The sequence below is a fragment of the Anoplophora glabripennis genome, unplaced genomic scaffold (genome assembly GCF_000390285.2).
Source record: "Anoplophora glabripennis isolate ALB-LARVAE unplaced genomic scaffold, Agla_2.0 scaffold36, whole genome shotgun sequence".
In the NCBI taxonomy this organism is placed as follows: domain Eukaryota; kingdom Metazoa; phylum Arthropoda; class Insecta; order Coleoptera; family Cerambycidae; genus Anoplophora; species Anoplophora glabripennis.
Window position 1 is genome coordinate 714,216 of NW_019416310.1, and position 22,824 is coordinate 737,039.

The following is a 22,824-nucleotide window of genomic DNA, read 5'->3' on the forward strand; positions in this document are numbered from 1 at the left end:
GACTCAAACGTCCTACAAAATTTTACTACTCTTTCGATTCAAACATTTTCTAATTCTATTAGAGATCATGTGCTTCCTTCATTTTTAGTCGAATTAAAAAAAGTGGATAGTTTAAGCTCGTGGTTTTATGTAGTCATTGAATAGATATTGGTGTTACCATACATGGTGCATCAATTTTGATAGGTTCAAAAGCTCGATAAGATTTTAATTATCTTCGTTTGGTTATTTCAGAAATTGGACAAAATTTTACTAATCTTTCGATTGGCTTTTTCAGAAATTCATAAAATTTTGCTGATCTTTCGATAACTTTCTCTAATATATGACAGCTTGTTGTCGGATAAATTAATAAGCCGATGCATGTAGTGGTTTAGCTATACATTTTTATTTATGCCAATGACATATAATCCCTCGATACATTAATCTGAATTTTAATTAATTTAAAATGTTACTTATCTTTCGATTGATAATACCTTTCAGGTTCTCTTTTTCTACACCAAAATAAATATATGGAAAAGAAATCAATGATACCCCGTTAGAGACCTTGTGCTTATTTTAAGTTATATGACGCTATAAATTGAATAAACAAATGTGGATGATTTCGCTTTTTATACAAGTGATGTATCGAAATTAGCCGTAATAAAATTAGTAAAATTTAATATATTTTTCGTATGTGACATGTTCAGAAGCTCGAAGAAATTTTACTCATCTTTCGATTGTCCAATTAAAAAATTCCATCAAATTTTTCTGATCTTTCGATTTAAAATTTTTCTCAAAACAGTTTCTATTCGAAACCCTGTACATAGCAGTGTCCCGCATTTTGACTGGCTTGTTTTGCTAACAGATGACTGCCGTACGTGAAAAAATACCGACCTTTGATGTGCAATACTCGTTAATTGCATGTGCTAACTTAAAAATTAGCAGCCTGCGGCTGTTAAACTGATAACAGATAAGCCATGCATGTGATGGTTCGGTCGTACATTTTTATTATTTTTTATTTGTGTCAATGGTATCAAGTATTAAAAAGCAGTTGCGAGAGACCGTCCTAGAATATAATGGTGTTTACTCACATATTTCGTCAAGATTAATGAAATAGTAAATAATCAATATTTAATTATTTGCATATAAAATAGACAATTAAATATCTATGAATAACATTTTTAATGGCTTATTTGTTTATAAACGTTAGTGCAGCGTGTAGTTATAGAGGTCGTCTTGACCGTATTTGAATACTTAGACGAAACAATCGTTGATAAATATATCGAAAACAAATTGAATTGCAATGCCATTAGATCATCTCATATTTGTGTTGCAGTTAACTGCATGCATACATCAAAACACTGTCAGAACCAATTGAATATAAATATTTTAAGGGGGAATTAACATATTTTGCAAAATTTGTCCCAAATTACATTACCTATTTTATAAATAGCTTAGTTTGCGAGATACACGATGTTAAATTTTTAAAAATATATAATATTTACGAAGATATCTCGAAGTTTAATCTAGCCTGATGTAGTGCAACTACTAGAAGATGCTGCCTGTCACTGAGAAACCCAGAAAACATTTTGATGCTAGAAAATTCGAAGTTCGTCTCTTGCATTTTATTTCGAAAAGGAGTCACTTTTTAATTATTTTTAAAAATCTAAAATAGCTTAACCATAAAGTGGAGAACATCTCGATAATAACTGTAAAAGTGTTGGTTTCAAAGAAAATACCTATATCTGTTAAAATTACGAATTTAAATACATTACTAAAAATTTAAAATTTTACAGTTGAAAATTTAAAAGGATCTCCCGCAACTTTATGGAAACTGACTTTCGGCAAATTTTTTTGAGAGTACTATGTTCTGAACGCGAGGTCTCAGTCTCAATGAGCACAAAGTCTGAACATCCTTTGTTCTCGAGCTATAGCCCCTGAAAGTTAAATTTTATCGCCCCTGAAAGATTACGGTCCCTGAAAGTTGAATTTACTGCCCCTGAAAGTTGAATTTGCGGCCCCTGAAAGTTGAATTTTATTATATATGTAAATGTGTATTTTTGAAAAAAGAATCATTGGCTGTATTCTTACCGTGTAGCGCAAGGGGTAATAATTCAACTTTCAGGGGCCGTAGGTCCGTAAACTTTGTGCCCATTGAAATTTTGTATCCACTCTGAACGCGTGGATCAAGTCTCAATGAGTACAAAGTCTGAAAGTCCTTTGTTTTCGACCTATGACCCCTGAAAGTTAAATTTTATTATATATATACGGCCCCTGAGAGTTAAATTTTACCGCCCCTGAAAGTTGGATTTACAGCCCCTGAAAGTTGGATTTACGGCCCCTGAAAGTTGAATTTTATTATACATGTATGTGTATTTTTGAAAAAAGAATCCTTGGCTGTATTCTTACTATGCAGCGCAAGGGGTAAAAATTCAACTTTCAGGGGCCGTAGGTCCGTAGATTTTGTGCCCATTGAAATTTTTGATCCACTCGTTCAGAACTATGACATAGCAAAATTACAAAAAAAAAATAGCCGAAAACCAGTTTCCATAAGGTTTCTGCGGGATTCTTTAAAAGGATTGTTGCTCTTTAAAATAATTAAAGTTTATACACGAATATTTTTTTTACTTTTGATAGCATTTAAAATCGTATTTATAATAAAACATTTTTATAGATATATTCAAAAGTGATGAGCTTATTTTGAGATCTAAAAAAAATGGTGTTTTCGAAATAAAATTGAAAATACCATTTTCTTTCTTTGAAATACAACTAGGAAACAAATGCACTAATTGAAGTACATACCATAATACTCTATAGTGTCCATATACTGAGGTTTCTAGAGACTATGTCCTCCAGTATTTCCACCTAAGAAATATTAGCTAAAGTTATACTTTTTTCTAAACTTTAAAACGCCGTATTCCGAAAATTAAGTCTACGACATAGATTCATACAACTTTTCTTCTTCAAATTATTTCTTGATTTATTTGTAGTATGTACTTAATCTTTAGTTGTTTGTTAATAATCATGTTCGAATTCGTCAATGTCAACATAAAATACTTTTATTTATAATATCGAAAAGCTAGGTACATCTGGTACAACCCTAGTATTTAAAATAGAACACACCTTTAAAAATATATATTCTCCGTCTCTCTTGAGTTACAATCCTTAGAAATGTACAGCATACAACAGTGTAGTTGTAGTTATATTTAGATGGACACATACTTGTACTAAATCTAAAATTAGGATGTTCGAAATGTCAAGGAAATATGGAATTTCGAAAAAAATATTTTTAATAAGGGGAGAAACATTTATTAAATATCTATTGCCTCATTATTGATCTCATCATGGGTTTGTCTCCATTGTGTACTTAAAATTTATTAAATATTCCTATTTATTATTAATATATTTGCAATGTTATCTTCTGCAAACTTGAAAGGACCGTTTTTAAGCATGAATTTATTTCCCAAGCTACTAAAATACTCAGAAATAAAGAAAATTGTTTTCTAATTTTTTTTCTATTTTCGTATTGTAATAATCGTCAATTCAACAGAACGTCTGATTATATTCCATCGACAAGAACAACTATTAACAATTAACATCACGCTGAGGTTCCATCGTACTACCACCAAAAAAAAACTACTACGTGTTCATAAACAGTCGCCCGCCGAAAAATGAAGTGCAGAACCCAACACACCGACTCCAAACCAAAATAAACGGCCTTAGTCATCCTTATAAATAACACGGCACTTCAGAGATAGACCTCTATGCGCTTTGGTGATTACGTAAATTATAGGATTCTTATATATACAACTTTTTTGGCGTCGGGTTGCGTCACCGCCATATCCTATTGGAACGCTAGCGAATGTTTCAGAGTTGTTTTCTTTCCTTTTGTGGGAGCCCGGTTTCGATCGTGATTAGGTTTTATTTTATATACTTACTTTAGAAGACGTTATTCGTCATTTTAAAGTGGTTCTATTTTCATCTTTTAATAATGTTTGAAGAAATATTATTTACCTCCCGTATTTTATTGAATCTGATGTTCGTGTCGTGTCATTTCAATTTTATGCCCTACACAAGGTTATAAGTCAAAAAATATATACATGGTGTCCGGAACCGAATGGGCCATGCTTCAAGAGTAGCTTCTGCAAGTGGAAATAAATTTGCTTTTAATTAAATTACCTTAATACAAGTTTCCCTGTTAAAAAATTGACAAATGTTCGAGTAAAATTCAAATATCAGCGGGCTAAAGAAACTCTTTGAATACAGTTCTGTGAAACAGACAGGACTAAAGAGATATAAAGGATTATATTTCAGTATACATCGACTTTCGAATATATAAACGGTCAAAAACATAAAAAATAAAAAGGATGAAGTTCAGTTTTATTAGCACACCAGTCGGCCACTTTTGGTAAAAAACAAAATACTCTTAGGTGTTCTTAGTGACTTCTATATTTTTTCTTTATTTAAGAAAAACAATCCCTTCTGGTTAAAAAATATTTGATTACAATTTCTAAAACAGAATAGTGGCGGAGATACAGGGTATCGGTGTCATATTTTTCTAAATAAGATAGTACGCCACTGCTTTACGGTAACAACCATGATATTTTCGGATTCGTCTTTCAATTTTCTACAAATTACTACTCTCTTATGTTTTTCGAAAAACGCCTGATTTCGAGTAAAACTTAAAAAACCAACTGAAAACACTTTTACAACGACATGACAAGCACTAATCATTCGGTTATTTATTCGCATAAAGAAATTAACAATATTAGTCATCATTTTAATGATTTTATTTGAGTAAATGCTCAAAAATACCTCCATTTCCACGAACACAAGCCGGACATCTTTTTAATAACGAAAATGTAATTGTTACTTGAATCTGAGCAAAAGCATTATTTATTCTTTCTTCTAACTGCTCAGAATGTCAAACAATATTTTTTTAAATTTAACACCCTGTATCTTTTTAACGAAGTTTCCTGGATAAAAACTTCATAGGAAAGACTCCCCTTAAAATCCACCAAAGAATACGAGGTTTCATTTTTGGTCACCATTTGTGAATCACCCTGTATATGTAGTCTAAGGCATTTTATTCCATTGAATTGCAATAAATTTATTACAAATATGTAATCTGAAGGAATATTTTTTTTCAGTAATTTAATTAATGAAATTGTAACTTATCATTACCGCCGAAAACGAGTAAATCGTACACGTGGACAAAAGTTAATAAGTTAAATAAACCTCATGCCAATTTTTGCTAATTATATGCTCATTACTCAAAATGTTTTTTTGGCGGACTAATCATTTAGACCCTGACGTACTTCTCGTACTATAATTTTTGGACGTTTTCTGCAATTGTAAATTTAAGGGCGTATGTATTAGGGTATATAAATTGGTGAAATTCCACGAGTCGTAAATATTTTAGTGAGAAATAATCCAAGAGCAGTTAAAAATAAAGTAGTAAATAAATATTTTCAGGTTAAATATAAATTGGCGTCGTTTTGTTGGCACTTCAAAGTATGTGCTTCAATTTTGAAGTTACTGTCACCTATGATGAAAAATAAATAAATAAATAAAAATAAAGCAGGTTATATTATTTTAAATGTATAGTATAAAATGAGTAAAACAACCTTTCAGTGTACATATAGGTAATTACCCTCGCGTTTGTTTCTTAGAATAGTCGTTAAATAAGAATTGTGTTATTAGAGCTTTATAGCCGTCTCAGTTAATTGTAGTAATTAAAAATTATCCGTATCGGTTAATTGAAAATTAACTGCACAGTAAAATCTTCTAAAACCTTAACTTTATGGATTTTTTGTTAAATGAAAATCATTTGAAGCGAAATGTCTTCCAACATTTAACTTCGCCCGAAAATCAAAGCACGTCAAAAACAAGTATTTTGGATTGATAAACTCCTTCCTAAAATATCGATTAGCAGAAGATGCTAACTTTTCTCTTAATTTTTTATTGACAATGTTATTTTGTGTCTATTTTGGGATAAAACAAATTTTGGCGGAAAAGTCACGAAAATATCTTTCGCGTTATAAAATAAATGGGAAGAAATAGAAAATAAAGGGTTTTTGATTTGCAAAAAAAATATATGTACAGGGTGTATTTAGATGAAGGTGCACAAATATTACCAATATCGTGAAACCTAAATATGATGATCAGACCGAATATTTCTTAGTCCAAAGTTTTTTGATGTACAAGTTACAGGGTGTTGAAGCTTTTAAAGATGTTTGACGTAGATTAATGAAATTTGGGATGCTGAATTTATTGGATGACAAATTTTATAACAGTTACAAGAGCCAGTAGCGGCGATTGTGGGAGACACCGTCATTAAGAATGTGAGGATTTCGACGCCACTGATTATTTTGGAAATTGGATAAGTTCATTTGACTGTCAGTTGTATTTCAAAAAATATATTTCTTCCATTTTATTCGAGAAACGAATCATTTTGAAGTTATTTTTTCAGGCCATAATAAACTTACCGTAAATATAATATAAATCGAAAAAAAACTGAGCCTGTTCGTTTCACAGAAAATAATTAAAGGAATTTTTTATTACAAATGCTAGTTTAAAGAAGATATTAAATTAAAACCCCGAAAATTCAGTAGGGTGCTATTCCTTAGAAATTTTACAATTTGTACGCCAATGTATTTTAATATATTGCGTTTAAAATTGCATGTATAAAAAAATCTCTTATTTTTTTTGTGAATTGAACAATTTTAGAGGCATTTTCTGTTTATTTAGTTATGTACAGAGCCATGTGACCACCAAGCTTAGGCAACCAACATTGCACGATTGGTATTGGTAACTAAAAATCCCTAAATCTTAGCGTCATCCAAATTAACGACTGATTTACAGTGATTAATGACAAACCCTTACGTCTACCCTCGAGATAATGTGATCGTGAAAAATTACATCAATCACAGCCGTTAAAACAGACTGTTGTGTTTAAATGTACTGTTAATCTTATCGTTTTAATAACTTATAATTTTACCGATATTTAATGGCCAACATGAAGGAAATAATATTACTGTTCCAAATAAAATTCCTGGTCACGTGGCTTGTAATCATTTATGAAGGCTCCGTACAAAGCATATTTTAATTTAAGAAAATAATAACTGGAAAATTACTACTAAATTTGACAACAAAATGGAAGAATTTTCAAAATACAGTGGTGTCGAAACTTTTGGTCTTTTAGTGTTGGCGTCTCAGTACCTCCGCTACTGGCTAATATAACTGTGCAAAAACATTAAATTTTTTTAAATTTATTTAGAAATATAGCCATGTTTCATTAATATGCGTCAAACATTTTGAAATATTAGGTATATTGATAAAATTAACATATTTTGACCTCATGATTATTTGGTAGCATTTGTGTCCCTTTATTTAAATCACCCTGTATAATATTTTCAAGTCCAACACAGCGATAAAAATGGAGAAATATTTATTAAAGGTACAATGCTGATTCAAAATTCAGTACAAAGAATTTAGGGGCGTATTTTCGAGGTCAAAATAAGACTTTTTTTCTTATAAACGTGGGTCAACAAATGCTTAGTTTTTCGACATACAGGGAGTTAAAGTTTTTTATTTTTGTCGATTTTTTAGGAATAATTTCCAAACAGATTTGTATGTTGGCATAAAACTTAGTGTATGGGTGTTTTTTAGGATGCTAAATTTAAATGTCATTACTTTTGACGCGCCTATAAGGGCACACTTTTTCTCTATGTATTTTGTTAATGACAATACTATCGTTTAGTCAGCAGTGATTTTCTCGAAAACGGTTCGTTGTATCGGAAAATGTAAAGAGCTAAAATTCAAGATCATTGCATTACTGATGGTGAAAATAAATTTTTCACCGTAAATAGTTATAAAATTTGAAAATATGATGTGCATTTAACTTTTCATCTGCCAATATCTCGGAAACAGTTGGTCTGAGAGATTTCGACCAAGTATACCTTTTTTGTTTAAAATTGATAGAGGAATAAACGCACTAATACGAAACGTTAATGAACAGGGTAGCAAAAAAGTTAGGGCCAATTTCATTCAAGCGAACCCTTTCAGGTGGCGCCCTCTACAAGTGGCGTCAAAAGCAATGACATATTTAAATTTACCGTCCTAAAAAAAACCCGTACCACAAGTTTGCAAAAATTCAAATATGTTTGGAAATTATTCTTAAAAAATCGAAAAAAATAAAAAAAATTAACACCCTTTATATCGAAAACTAAGCATTTGTGGTCCCACGTTTATAGGCAAAAAAGTCTTATTTTGACCTAAAAAATACGCCCCTAAATTTTTTGTACTGATTTTTAAATCAGCCTGTATAATTTTGTGCAGAAATCTCAAAGGTTGTTCTTTCTACTTTCTTCTTTCTTTGTCTTCAACAAACGAATCCGCAGATGGTAGCTCCGAACTGAGACGTCTGTGACGTCTCGCTGGAAATAATGTTATAAAATTATATAATTAACCCCCTTATTGGACGCGTGGTTGGCAATAATGCCTCGGTGGAATGTTAACAATGTCCTAAAACGACCCCGGTTTACAGCATACCTACATATTTAACATTTGTCACTGGGCATTAGAACGTAGCAGCTACACTTCACCGATGAATCAAATGTGTGCCACGACTAGTTGCCCTACAAGGCGAATTGTCTTCAGGTCTGTACGTAACGCGTCCATCGGTTACCTCCATTTTAGTAAGGTAATGCGTCGGCCTTACCTTCCTCTTTTATCAATTAAATTGTTGCCTGGTAAGTAATGTCCCTCCGCGCTCAGAAGGAAACATATGGTCGGGACTTATAAATATAATGCGACGCGTAACATCCAACGTCGGTTTGTAAACAGATGGAAAGTAGTGGTAAATATTTTGGTAAACTTCGGCCTGGCGGCCTCTGGGATGTCGCGGTTTCGTTTTTCTATTCTGGGAATCCCCAGCCCCTGAATCTCGATGTTTAAAATAGTTCTCGTTTTCACCGTTGCACAGAGGTCGGAAATCCGAAAAAGCTGGACAAAAGTCCAAAAAGTTGGGACTTTATGTTTTTCAGTTCGTTAAAGCCGAATTTGCAGTGAAAAATATCAAATTCAAGATGGCTGATACAAAATGGCCGATATATCACGTTAATTTATTGAATCTAATTGAAATTTCGAGTGCCTCTGGTATTGAGGTCGCGTAAAACGTATGTAAGGTCGGAGTTTGAGGTCTTCGAGGTAATTAATTATTATTAATAAAGTACGAAAGGTAAATATCTGCGATATAAGGCATGTATTTGAAATGAATTCGTCATTTCGAACGAAATAATTTCTAAATACTATTGAAGCTTATTCTTGTTATAAAGCTCATTCTAATTATTTAGCTAATTCTAATACACATGAGTCATTCGAATCGTCATCACATGTCACATAACCGTCAGAGCATGAAAATATTATCATACCATAGCTTCGGTTGAAAAGCTTTTCTCATTTTCATCTATCTTGCACCTTTTTAAAAAAGGTTGATCTAAAATGATGATTTGCGTATCTAAATTCTCTTGGAATTTTCCATTCAAAAATCGAAAAATTTATTTTTTCGTTCACGTAATTTTACTTGTGCCTGATCCTCTCGAAAATGATAAATTATGAATTGAAAGATCATTGATAATAAGTTCATGTATAATTTTTTTTTTAAAGCAAGCTTTTAGTGACTTCATTTTATTTTCGAATTCTCAGCAAACCCTTTCATTTGATACCCATATCATGGGGGTGCATAAAAAAGAACGACCGCCATCTTTGGGAGTCCGCCATATTGGATTTAGAATGACGTCACTTAGCTAATCATGCATTGTCATCCAAACTAAACGTGTATGCAAAATTTCAGCTCAATATGTTGGGGAAACTGTTTTAAAATTCAGTTGCAAAATTTGACCCATACTAACAAGGCAAGTTAAATAAAAGCTTGTAAAAATATGATAAATGCCACACGAATAAGGTGCATGTTCATAAAAAAAACAATTTGAATTAGAAAAGCTCGTTTGGAACGCGAAGTGACACTAAAACACTAGCTATTGGCCTCTTACAATAGTAAATCGGCCGTACACGGAGGCACAAAAAATGACTCAAAACCCGAATCCCGAAAAATCCGGTGGTTTTCTCTTTTGATATATGAAATTGACACTCCTGTCCGCATTTTCCAACTTTTAATAGTGCAGGATCTCTTGCGATCACAACTATTTCGATAATTTACGATCGATGTGATTTGAAATCGATGGAAATTGCAAAACGTTTTTGTTAAAACAATAAAAACATGCAACTTTCGAAAAATGAGGTTCTAAATGAGCAAATGTATTCTACTTAACTCCAGGAACACCCTCTCTATTGCACACAACGATTCATACTCTAGAAAAAATTTGCACGTATTTTCAATTCGCCGCTTTTCGAGGGGTCAGTGGCAAGTGAAATGTGCTAATGTGTCACAGCATACTTCCGATAGTTGCTGTGGTCTATACACATGGGCCAGCTCTCTATCATTTTAAAGAAATACGCAGTGACTCCTTCTCTAGAATATTCTGAAGTATTAGCGCAAACTAACGACTTTTGAAATGTCCAGCTTTTTCGGAATTCCGACCACTGTGCGATGGTCAGAGCCAGGTATTGTTTGTTGATCTCATATTGTACAGTTTGTAACTTCTAGTGGGGGTCATATTTATACAGTCTTCCTTCGACTTTTATAAACACGTATCAATAGTTTATTTTTTCAAATTCCGTCGCTAAACTTATTTTATTTAATCTTCTTCTTAGTAATTTTCGTACCCCGCTGCTGGACAAGCTAGTGTAACCTCAAATAACGCCGCGCTTTAGTCGTAACGCGTGCGCAGTTAGGAACTGCGCACTGGAAAGGTTATTTATTAAAAAGCAAATTTCGCAGTTCTTACAGACCCATAATATATCACCCTCGTCGTCGTTTTCCTCTGCATAATGGTCGCTAATTAGAAAAACATTCAAATTCACAGTTCGAAATGCGGAGCGACAACTGACACCCTTCGCTTCGTCACTGTTGACCCGCACTATCTCCCTCCACATGCACTGTATGTTGCCAACAATCTTGTTACAAATACATGAATATTACAGTGGCGACGTATACAAGAATTGAAGTGCATTTTAAGAAACTAATTATAATTCGATTATTTATCTGATTAAAAAACGAATATCAGATCCGTATTCAGGGGAACACTTACTATTACCCCTAAAAAACTGACCTCCACTTAAAGTTACACCCTGCATAATAATGGAACAACCTACTATTTCATAATTAGGCCGCATTAGGACACGTACAGGGTGATTCACTATATTTTGACCCCCCCCCATTAACGTTTTTGTATTAAGAGTTATAATAAAAATATGAAATACGAAAGTTGCACTATTTATTTTAAGTTATTGATAGTAGAAAAACAAATGAAGTCCAAAGAAAACGGCCGCAGATGTTAACTTTGTTAATTTAAATGGAACACCCTGTATATTTTTACATATTCGGATAGAATGTTTCCTGTCGAGCATAGTCATATACAGTTTGTTGGTTCCATCTCTAACAATAATTGAGATGATATTAAAAAATGACATCATTGTGATTTATTAAGAAAATAAGACATTTTGTTAGACCGCTTTCGGGCATATCTTAAAATACCTGCACGCATTTTGGACCGTGTCAATGCCCGATATGTCAAAATATATTAAAACTAAATCTGCAAATCCTTACGTAATTGTAAAAAAGGCAGAAATGCCTCAAAGAGGTCTAAAAATAATTACAAGATATCTTATTTTCTTAATAAAAAAAACCTTCTTTTCGTTTTTTAATATTATTTCGCTTATTATTGGAGATGGACCCAACAAACCCTATATGATTATGCTCGTCAGGGAACGTTCTATCCAAATACGTTAACATTTGCGGCCATTTTGTTTGCACTTCATTTGTTTTTCTACAATTATTTTCGAAAACTTCATAAAAAATCGTGCAACATTTGTATTTCACATTTTTTTATAACTCTTAAAACAAAAAAGTTAAAGGGGCATCAAAATATAGTGAATCACCCTGTACAAGTCCACATATTATTTATTCACAAAGTAACTTGGCTGTTTTAAAAATGTTAAAGATTTTTTAGTTAATCGTGTATCCCTCAAGCTGGTCCTGGAAATGAAGAATTTCGTCCGCTCCCGAATAATCAGGTTGTTTTCTATTGATTCAAAATATCTGCATTTAATTTTCGAACATTTTGTGCGTTCAGCAACTGTAGAGATACCTAAATTATTAATAATTGATTTTATGATTTCAATAAACATTAACAATTTCAGCTTACGATTCGTCGATAGATACGATACGATAAAAAAAGTAGTCATACTATGTTGTATTAACTTCATAAACCTATTTTATGTCTGTACAGGGCGAATTTTAAATCTTTAGCCCAAAATAGGAAGATTTAGCCTAAAACGCTCAAATAAAATGTAACTCCTTACTGAGATACAAGATATTTTATTTCAAATTACATATTTAAATTATTTTTGTTAAATATTTCGATACTACGTAACATTTGACAGAACGTGTAGGTACTTTAGGAACCATTACCAGAGGCGTACAGGAGAGACATAGGGGTAGTTTTCCCCCCATAAATTCTACGCCACTGGAATTTTAGTACTTTTAAACATTTTTTGCGAAAGTAATATGCATTTACTTCATAACGATAGAGAAAATATTTTTCGGGATAATTGAAGTTAAATATAGGGGCAGTAGGTATTCTGATTTTTAATCCATTGTTCATATCCGTATTGGCCATTTCGGAATCTTTACTTAATAAATATTGGTTGCGTGAAATTAGTTTTACTGTTATATTTCGACTAGATTTTCGATATTATAATATAATAATTTAGAATACGAGAATCAACACGATAACAGGGCAATATGGGGTATTCCAACAAAAATGCGAAATAAGTTTTTTAAATTTTAAAAGTTATTGATGAAGCCGCATATTTCAAATATTACTTGTCATAATGATTTATATTTTGCTGGGATTCCCGGTATTGCTCTGCAAATCTTATTTCACGCAGCTAATACAATTTTATAAGCGAAGTTGCCAAAATGGTCGATACGAATATGAATAGTAAATTAAAAATTGGTATCATAATATTATGCAGCCCTATTTAACGTCAATAATCCCCAAAATGAATCGCTTTGTCGTTATGAGGGAAGAGTACATTATTTTCATAAAAAATGCTTAAACATTAAATAATGGCTCTCCCACCAGTGCTCCTACAGTTCCTACAGTTCCTCTGCCCCAGGTAATAGCAAGAAACTATATTCTACCACAGTATAATGTTTTCTAAAGTACCTAAGCGTTCTGCCACACATGATAAAGACATTAAATATCGAAGTAATGGGCAAAAATAATTTAAAAAGTTTGAAATAAAATACCCTGTATTGCAGTAACTGTTAGTGTTTTATGTTAAATCTTCATATTTTAGCCTAAGGATTATCTAGTTGCCATTATTAATTGAATATCCTGTATATTTTATCTGATGGTGTAATTCGCAATATAAATGAATCCTGTGAACCATTTTTTTAATTTATATACATTTTGAAAACGGCTGTCCACATCGACGGTGAGTCATGCGTCAAAAACAGGCAAATTAAAATTAAATTATGCAGTTATACTCAAATTTTAAGTTCATAACAAACAAAACCCTGAGTAATTAAAAAATAAATTTATTTCCGCATTTCCCCAAATTAAAAGTTATTACAAAGTTTATATTCGTATGCACTGTTTAACAAGAGAATAAGTTAAATTACCCCAAAGAAATCGAAATTAACAAATAGATGCTTACTTACTGAAAAATATGATAAGTTATCATAATCTTCCCATCCACAAGTCATAAGTACACTATAAGTAGTTAATTTAGAACAGAAAACTGATAATTGAAAACATAACTTGCGGTTCCCAAGAAGTTTTCTATTAAAAAACATACACATATATTTTAAATTTAATTTTTTTATTTCTTTGTCACAAAAAAAAACTATTAATTATGGTTGCTTAGAATATGCGTATACATGTAAGATTTATCCTGTGTAGGATATAATTTAAGGAAGTTTCAGGAGGTAATTTCTTGGATCAACTAAAATATCATACTACTGTCCTCCTTTTATTTGATAAAGAAAGACAAAGAGGAGTTACTTAAATAAGTTTTCTGTAATAATAACGCCCTGTTTAGTACGTCACAAGTTGAAATAAAATTTTTGAAATAAAATAAAAATTGCTATAAGGAGTTTTTAGCGGAATTGCTTATACGATTTGCATTAACTTTCATTGTAGAATAATATTCAGCGATAAGACTACATTTGTTTTATACAAACACCCCCCTGATACTAAAATTATTCATTTCACAGAAAAAATTGAGGTATAGGATTTTTTTTTTCTAATAAACACGATTTTAGATACAATTCCGTTTTTACATATGAACAAAATTATTGGCGTAGAAATGTTGAATTTGTTTGAGAGGTATTTTCACTAATAAAAAAAAAATAAAAATATCTCCAATACATTTTTATAATTTTTGACAACGATGTGACATTCTTCGAATAAAATGGAACAAATCTTTTTTCCCCAAACTCATCCAATTGCCAAAATAGTCAGTGGCGTCGAAATTACGAGATAGCGTGTCCCTGTATCTGACTGTATCCGCCACTGACTCTTGATTGTAAAAAAATCCCTTGAATTTTTGCCTTTACTTAAGATACCTATTAGTTTCATTAGTCTAATTGTAAGTCAAACATCTTCAGAGATATTTGCGTAAATTTTATATGTATTGTATTTGTGATAGTAACTTTTTTTTTATAATATTTGTTTACGTTTCAGCTATATTAGTCTTTCTCAAGGCTATTCCACTATATTGACATAAGATTCTTTTCATAACGGAATTGCTTTGAAAAAGGCTAAATATAAAGTCGAAACGTCGATAAAATTTTTTTGTTAATTATCCTAAACCCACAATTTTCGAATAAAGGTACACGTATTTTTCAAAAACACTCTGTATCTGGAAAACTAAACCGTTTCGAATTTTTCCTCTCAAAACGATTCAAGAAATAAGCAATGGCAATATTTTTAAGTGCCCTGTATAACATTTGATATAGAATTCAGTTATGGAAACGATGTTAGATAAAAAACCAATTAAATTTGGATATGATATCTCACTGAGATTTTGTCTTACACGTTCAAAATACTAAAAAAACTCGCGAAATTTTATGCCATGTATGGTCCCTTTGCAATTTTTTTTTCCAGCTACACATATCCCAAATTTGGTAAGTTTGCGGGCCACCGAGCAGATTGTGCATTAATACGTATTAACACCACTTAATCTTTGACAATCAAGGTTGTGTCTCGATTTTGCTAAACAAATCTGAGTCACAACCGCGTCACATATCGTATCTGTTTCATGTAAAATTGCTTTTGAGTAATAAACTTGTATATTTATTAGTTCGATATCAAAATAATTTCGTCCGCCGTTTGTGACGTCATTCCTTAGAAACTTTAAATCGGCGTGCATTGCTGAATGTAAATTGCTAATAATCCTTTTTAGGAATATAAAAGGAATGTTTTGGGTATACAGCTATAAACTAGAGTGGTAGCACTGTGCCGTACCAAACCGCAATGAGCCTTGATTTACAATTCATTTATATATTTAAAGTTGGCATTTATCTATGTATACAAATGTCTTTTGAAACATGAACATTATACTTTAGAAACTAGTCAGTTAACTTAAAAGAAAGTCCCGTTAAAGACAAACCAAGTAAAAGGAGTTTATAATACTTTTTAAAAATATTTAAACGTTAAATGAAAAGATTAAGAAAGTACACAAAACCAAGGGACTTTCCACATGTTTCGGTAATCAGTGTGGCATTATCGAGAGGAAATTTAGCGTTTCTGTCGTAAAAAAAAAATATTGTCAAGGATAAATAGTAAATAAAAATGTGTAATCATGAATGTGGTCATAGCGATAAACAGGACAATACCCCGACGAACTTTGTAACCCTGTTTTATGGAAAAAACGGTATGAGGTGATGAAGTTCAAGGTATGAACGAAACGATAAAAATAAAATAAAGGATACCACCGCCCGACGTCAATTCAGTTAATTAATTTTTCCGGATATGCGCCTTTGCTCTCGAGAGATGTTTTTTTTTTCATCCTTTTAATAGGATTAAAAACAGTGGTGGTCGTAAACAAGGGATAAATATAAGGTTTGCCTCGATTATTCGTGATTTGAGCCGGATAGCCTTTGTAAATGTTTGTTAATGTATTAAAATGTGAAGGTTTTTCTTGTTTATAGAATGTTTGTAATATATACGGCAGGATTTTAATAATATTTGAAGACAGAGGCGGTGAATCCCACTGAAACGCGCATAAAAATGTTAAATTATGCAAGAGATGAGCTCAATACCGTTTTGGAATGAATCCGGAAAAGTCAAAAAGCTAAGAGAGTATTAGTATATTTCGGTATGTCGTTTGTTTTCACACCGACATAGTTTTAACTTTAACGAAAGGCAATTGGATGGTATGAGTTTATTAGCTAAATACGTTTTACATTTAACAATTTTTGATCTAATAAATGTTTAAAACTTCGTTATTTTTTAAGCAAAGTCTCTCCTCAAACTTCAACTCGGTTTGGACTAAAGTGTCAAACATGTAAAATGTTGTTAAAACGGGCTGATATATAAATTTAAATCAGTTCTATCGTCCTTAGTTTCTCGGGCAATCCATTTAAACTAGTATATGTACCAAAAAAACAAATGTAAAAAGGGTTTTACTAAAAACAATAAATTCAAAATGAATGAATTCAGTAAAAACATTCTTTATAATAGCATCATTATGGAAATCAAAAACGGAAGGCTTATTAAAAAATACATATGTCTGTGTTAGCAACATATGTATTTTGAAATATTCTACTACTAATTGTAATGTCAAGTTCAGAGCGTTTCAGCCAAGTTCATTTTAATGAAGCAATTATATATACATATAATGACACTATGACATTAATTTAAATGGTAAATGCAATTTATCATTTGTTTCGCATATAATATAAATGTGGCAATATTTCTTAATCATTGAAAATGTGACAAATTTTTGGAAAGATGGTCAAAAATATTTAACATTAACAATTAGATTATTTTTTTAAATCGATTGAATATTTTGCAAATTTTATGTCGACATTTCAATTGTGGCGTTTATAATTTCTAAAGTAAATGTTAAATTGTTAAAATGTTACTATTGGTTTAGCTTACACAGGGTGATCCTAAATTACGTTTCGAAAATAAAGGAGGTTAATCCATTAGAGTATTTTAAAGAAAAACGTTCACTTGTCTAACAACTCCGTGGAGTATTAATGTCTTTGAAACATGGAAACATGTCACATTTATGCAAATATCTCGAAATCTGTTTAATGTAAATTTATTACTTAGACTGATAACTTAACTAATTGTAAGCAAAGATAAGAATTCATTGAATTTGTATACAATTACATCTACCAGTGGTGGTACATTAAGTACCCCAAAATTTCAATGCCTCTATTTTGGAAATTCGAAATTTATTTGATTTCTAATTTTATCATTTTTGAAATTGTTTTTAATCGAAAATACATTTATTATATAGTTCAAGATATCTACAATTACATTAAAGCTACCTGTTTCACGAATGTAAATGTAACATAATCAGTGGCAGCTCTTGATTTCCATAACATTGCGTTTATTAAAAAAAAAGAGAGGTGAATAGCTATTATTTGGTTACGTCGGACTAAACAAAGGGAATAGTAAATATGCGCTACTCTCACTCCGTCTTTTCCTGCTTTGTGACGGTAACCATGACCACCACTGTAAATACTTTACTTTACAGATGCAGATGGCGACCTACGAGGAGCCCACGATTCAGAGTTTTGCAAAAAAAATTTGCAAGTCGAGCTAAATTGACTGCACATTACAAATTTAACATTTCCTTTTTAATGTGTTTCATAAAACTAATCTATTTAATTATGTAGATAATATTGTAAATTTGAAATTAATTTTTTTTACTATGAAAGTCTCAAGGGAGAGCGGCGCCCCAAAGCCCCTCGCACCAGCCGCCACTGAATATAATCATTAAAATTAAAAAATAAATATTACTTTTTAATTTTCCGACGAGGGCCAGTTGCTACACCACTGATTTTCTGGATTTTTTATTATTACACTAATAGATATGCACATTTTAATTCTAACTTTCATATTGTTATAAAGAAAAGTAAATATCTTTGAATAGAGCCAAATTGATTTCCTCGGAAGATAAAATCTTTAACAATGAATTGGATTCATAAAAATGCACTAATAAATAATGAACACTTTGGGAATCTTATTGGCATAGTTTTTAAGAATATTGATTGTAAAGATGTAAGACAATATAGAGAAATCAGACTTGAGGGTTGCTTTCACTGTACAGCAAAAATAAAACGCTCTCTCAACGGTACAAATAAAGTATTTTTACTGAAAACTAAGCTTGTGAAAAAAGACGTGTTGTCGGTTCGAGTGTTTGCAGGAGAGTATCTCCTTGTGGTGTGGACTGTGGAGTCGCTCGCAGAAGTACCTGATCCTTCGCGCCAATCTGCCGGGGTCGTCTTCCGGGAACCCTGGTGCGTCCGGGCGCCAGGATGGCGCTATTGACGTTGTACTTAAAAATGGGTCACTTGCGAACATGTGTACCCGCAAATTTATTTATTTCTGGCATAGCTTTAGATTTTTTCTTTCTTTTTGGTTATTTTACCACCCGTGAATAAATTAAAAAAAAAATAGTAAAATAAACGCGCCAAATAGAAACACTGAAAAAAGCAAACAAATACAAAAATATATCACTTAATATCGCGCACATCAAAAGGTCGTTAACTTTTCGAAAATCCACTGTTTTCGTCTTTTGAACTCTTTTTGACTTTCCGTGCAATAGCTTTAATTTAAACTGTCAATGATATTAAAACGAAAAGTCAAAAAAAGTTCAGAAGACGAAAACAGTGGGTTTTCGAAACGTTGACCTTCTTAAAGTGCGCGATATTAAATGATGTGTTTTTTATTTTGTATTTGTCTGTTTTTTTTTCAGTGTGATATTTTTTGGTATGGAGGTGGCAAAATACGCAAAAAATAAAGATAATAGGTAACAAACATAATAGAACAATTTCTTGCCAACTCGTACTTTACGAATGTTTTTGTTGAAAACCCGCGCAAATGTTCAAAATAAAAAGATTGCATTTATAGCATAACTTGTGAATTCAATAAAAAATATGTTAGAGAAACCTCTGACCCATAAATATTACATTAGAGGATTTAAGAATTAAAAACTTCCCTAACACGCTTGGGAAAACGGTCATATAATTCAGAGATTGAACCAAAATTGTGACCGCAGACAGGAAATGTACTACAATGATCGAAAAAACCTATTATAGGCTAGTGCAAGAGCGAGTACATCAGAAACATGTTCCCGATTTGTCTCCTTTGTGCCTGGATTTTTATAACACGTGGTCGCTTCACTCTAGTGTAGCATTATAGAAAGTTTCTACGTTTCCCAAGGCCAACAACGTACAAAACCATTATAAACGGATAATATGTATGTATGCTGTTACACACCAGAATGTGCCCAAATTTAGTAAAGCCATTTTCTGTTAGATTAAACGCGTTCCGCCTCTGACTTCCTTGATGTAACGCGAGCCGCCAACAGAGCAAATATCCCCGTCGTCACATGTCGCAGGTTGATTAATTTTTATCCAATTTCTCCTGCGAAGCCCCGTGTAGGTAGCTCTCGGCTCGCCGCACAGCCTTGTGTACGCTATCCCGCGATTTGGTGAAGCTGGTACGGATCTCTTAGTTCACATTTCGTTCTTTGGACGAGCGCGCGATGACTCAAACCGCTCTCAATCATTGACAGCCGAAGTCGTACCTCGTCGGTGGCAATTACCATCCAGTGGCCTGTGCGTGTAAACAAACAAATGTGAAGCGGACGTCCTGACAATCGGGAAACGGTGTTTTATTTTGCGGAAACTATGGCGGGAGTTATGAGTGATCAGTTCAAGAGGATGAACCTGCAGACGAAGACTGTGGGGGAGGACAGGATAAAGCGCGCGAAGGAGCGGAACGAGGATGTGGCCATCCTGTCCATGGAGCTGCCAGGGGAGAAGAAGGGCTTCAAGTGCAGCTTAGGGGAGCTTTGCCTACAGGGAGATCCTACCAGTTTGCCTTTAGGTTGGTTGGAGGGCGTTTTTTCTGTTATAATGTCGATTAGTTGACAGGTGGTGGTTGCGATCCTTGATTTTGTAAACATGTGTTGAGTAGTCGCGACTGAGATATGTGAATGATAAATTTTTAAGCCGATTGGCTTCTATAACAAGGACGAATTCAATAAGTAACACTATTTAAAAAAAATCGCTATATTTAATACAGATTTTTGTGCGTGTTGTATTTTCTAGTTTCATTGCAATTAATAATTACATAAATTATAGGGAACCTTGCTATCTTGCTATGTAAACAAAAAATAGAATTGTTTATTCAACATAGTTTATTGACCAGAATTAAAGTATTAAAATATAACTTTTCGTCGAAAAAATTAATAATACAGGGTGTCAATAAATAAGTGCGAAAAAATTCAGGGGGCGATTCCCTGTTACAAAAATAAGGTGGGTCTTTCATATAAAAAATCTCATTTGAACATCTGTGAAGATACAACCGCTTAAAGAGGGTGTCAAAAAAGTATTTATCCGAAATAAGTTCCAAAAAAGTGACAGAAATGAAATTAAGTAGGCGTTTTCTGCTATCGAGAAGGCTCTCAGTCAACAATTTGTTGATTTTTCCCCTACTGTTGTAAGAGGTAGAAAAAACCACTTGTATCATACGTAACTTTCTTATTAATATCTTGCCATTTAAAAATTTATTTCAGATAGCCTGATTAATTTTAAACAAAAAAGGTCTTTTGTAATTTTTTCCTAAAATTAACGATATCTGAGCAAAAAATTTATTTAAAATTAATTACATGGTATGATTGGCATTGGGTAGAAATTTTGTCGAACTGTAATTTATCTAGTAGGCGGTAATGACGTTGACATTTACTCTGTGAATTTGGCTACAAATATTAAAAGAAGTAAGTAATAATACGAGTAAGCAACATCAGCATCGTTGCTATAGAAGAAGATAAACAAACAAATTTAAACTCTCAAAACAAATTAAAAACGTCATTCTCGCTTCTGAAAACAAAAACATATTGATTTTCGAAAAACTAACAAGCGTGATATAGTGATGTACATATTCTTTATTTGTCTACTTTTTTCCATTTTGCGAGAGTTTTAGTTATAGTCCAGTCGGTATGAAATGTATCAATCTTTTTTGCATCGGAACAGTTGAAATACATTTCCGATTTAAACAAATTTTCATAGTTATAAAGTCTTTACGTCAAACAATCAAAATCATTTTTGATTGTTGTTGTACAGTAGGTACGTTGTTTTCCGTAAACTCACTTCAATTTTGATCTTTCATATCTCGATGACGATTCATCGTGTCCACATCAAAAGTGTTCATTCATCAATCAGTCAATTCATCAATCCTTCCTCTATTTGATCCTATAAATTACATTTGAAGAATATGCAAATACGGTTGTTCCAGCTCTAATGTTTATAAGTATTTTTTCGAAGAAATTTTGGAAAAATTGTAATTGTTGCTAAAATGGATAAAATCGAACATTTTTAAATGGGGATTGATAGTTGAGACTCCAAAGGATATGTATAAAAATTGGGAGCTCAAAATAATCATTGGTTGTACCGTGAGAAAGAATTGAAAAATAAATATAATTCTGTATTTTCTTAATTGACAATTGAATTGTGCGAAATCTACCCGGCCGATTTCTATGAAAAAATTTCTGCATATCATGAACCATACTTTTTATATGCATGGCTGCTCTAAAGTCAAAGTTCGAAATAAATTCATGAAAAAAACAACTTTTTTTCCTTTGAAAGAAATGAGAAAAATGCACCTTTTTAAAAAAAAATTTTTCTTGCGCTAACAATTATACACAACTTTTTCAGCGGGCGCATATCGCAATTATCATTTTACATAATATTTAGAACTATTTCCAACAAAAATTAGCGTTACTATATGAAACATCCATACAACCTATTTTTAAAACAGATACGGATTGGACTATTAGGCAAAATTAGTTTCATAAAAATAAACTTTGACCGAATCTATGATATGACACCCTGTATGTAGAACAGGTGGTAATAAATATGTATAATGAGAAAAATACCTAAGTAACACATTTGAAAAATACAAATCCCCCAAAATTGCAAGTCGTAAGCACACTATGATTTTTTTTAAAGGATATCGTTTAAAAAATTGTATAAGCCGCCTCTAGACCTTGATTTGGCCTACAGCGTTTTGAATGCAAAATTCAGGAAAGGAATAAACAAACAAACAATACAATAATAAAATTAAAATTAAGAAAAATATAACAGGAACTGTAATATTCTTAAATATTCTATGTAAAAATTAATAGATATTCATACGATAGCATTTTGAGGGCATATAAAAAAAATTACTATAGTTTATAAAGACTTGTTTCCTAAAGCAAGTAGTAGGTTCCAAATAAAATGCGTGTTTATAAGGTCTATTTAATAGTAAATATTTGACCGTTAATTTTTATTTAACATACAATAAGGTGTCTCTAAATTTAGTAGCATAATTTTAACTTAACTTATCAAATTAATACAAAAGATAAATATTTTTTTTTCCTGATCAGTTCTATTTTCGAGATACTAGATGTTAAATTGACACTTACTAT

The 22,824-nt window shown here is 32.0% G+C and overlaps 1 protein-coding gene across 2 annotated transcripts in view; it reads left to right on the forward strand.

Annotated features, from left to right (window-relative positions):
• The window catches only part of LOC108915911 (four and a half LIM domains protein 2), a 43,446-nt gene that overhangs the window by 5,283 nt on the left and 15,339 nt on the right, over positions 1 to 22,824 (forward strand). Inside the window, exon 1 of one of the 2 annotated variants that reach the window (XM_018722093.2) lies at positions 19,812 to 20,240. The exons of the other annotated variant lie outside the window; for it this stretch is intronic. Coding sequence (XP_018577609.1) covers positions 20,042 to 20,240 — 199 coding nt within the window. The 5' untranslated portion in view covers positions 19,812 to 20,041. Of the gene's footprint in view, positions 1 to 19,811; positions 20,241 to 22,824 lie in introns of those variants that run through there. 2 annotated transcript variants of the gene reach the window in all.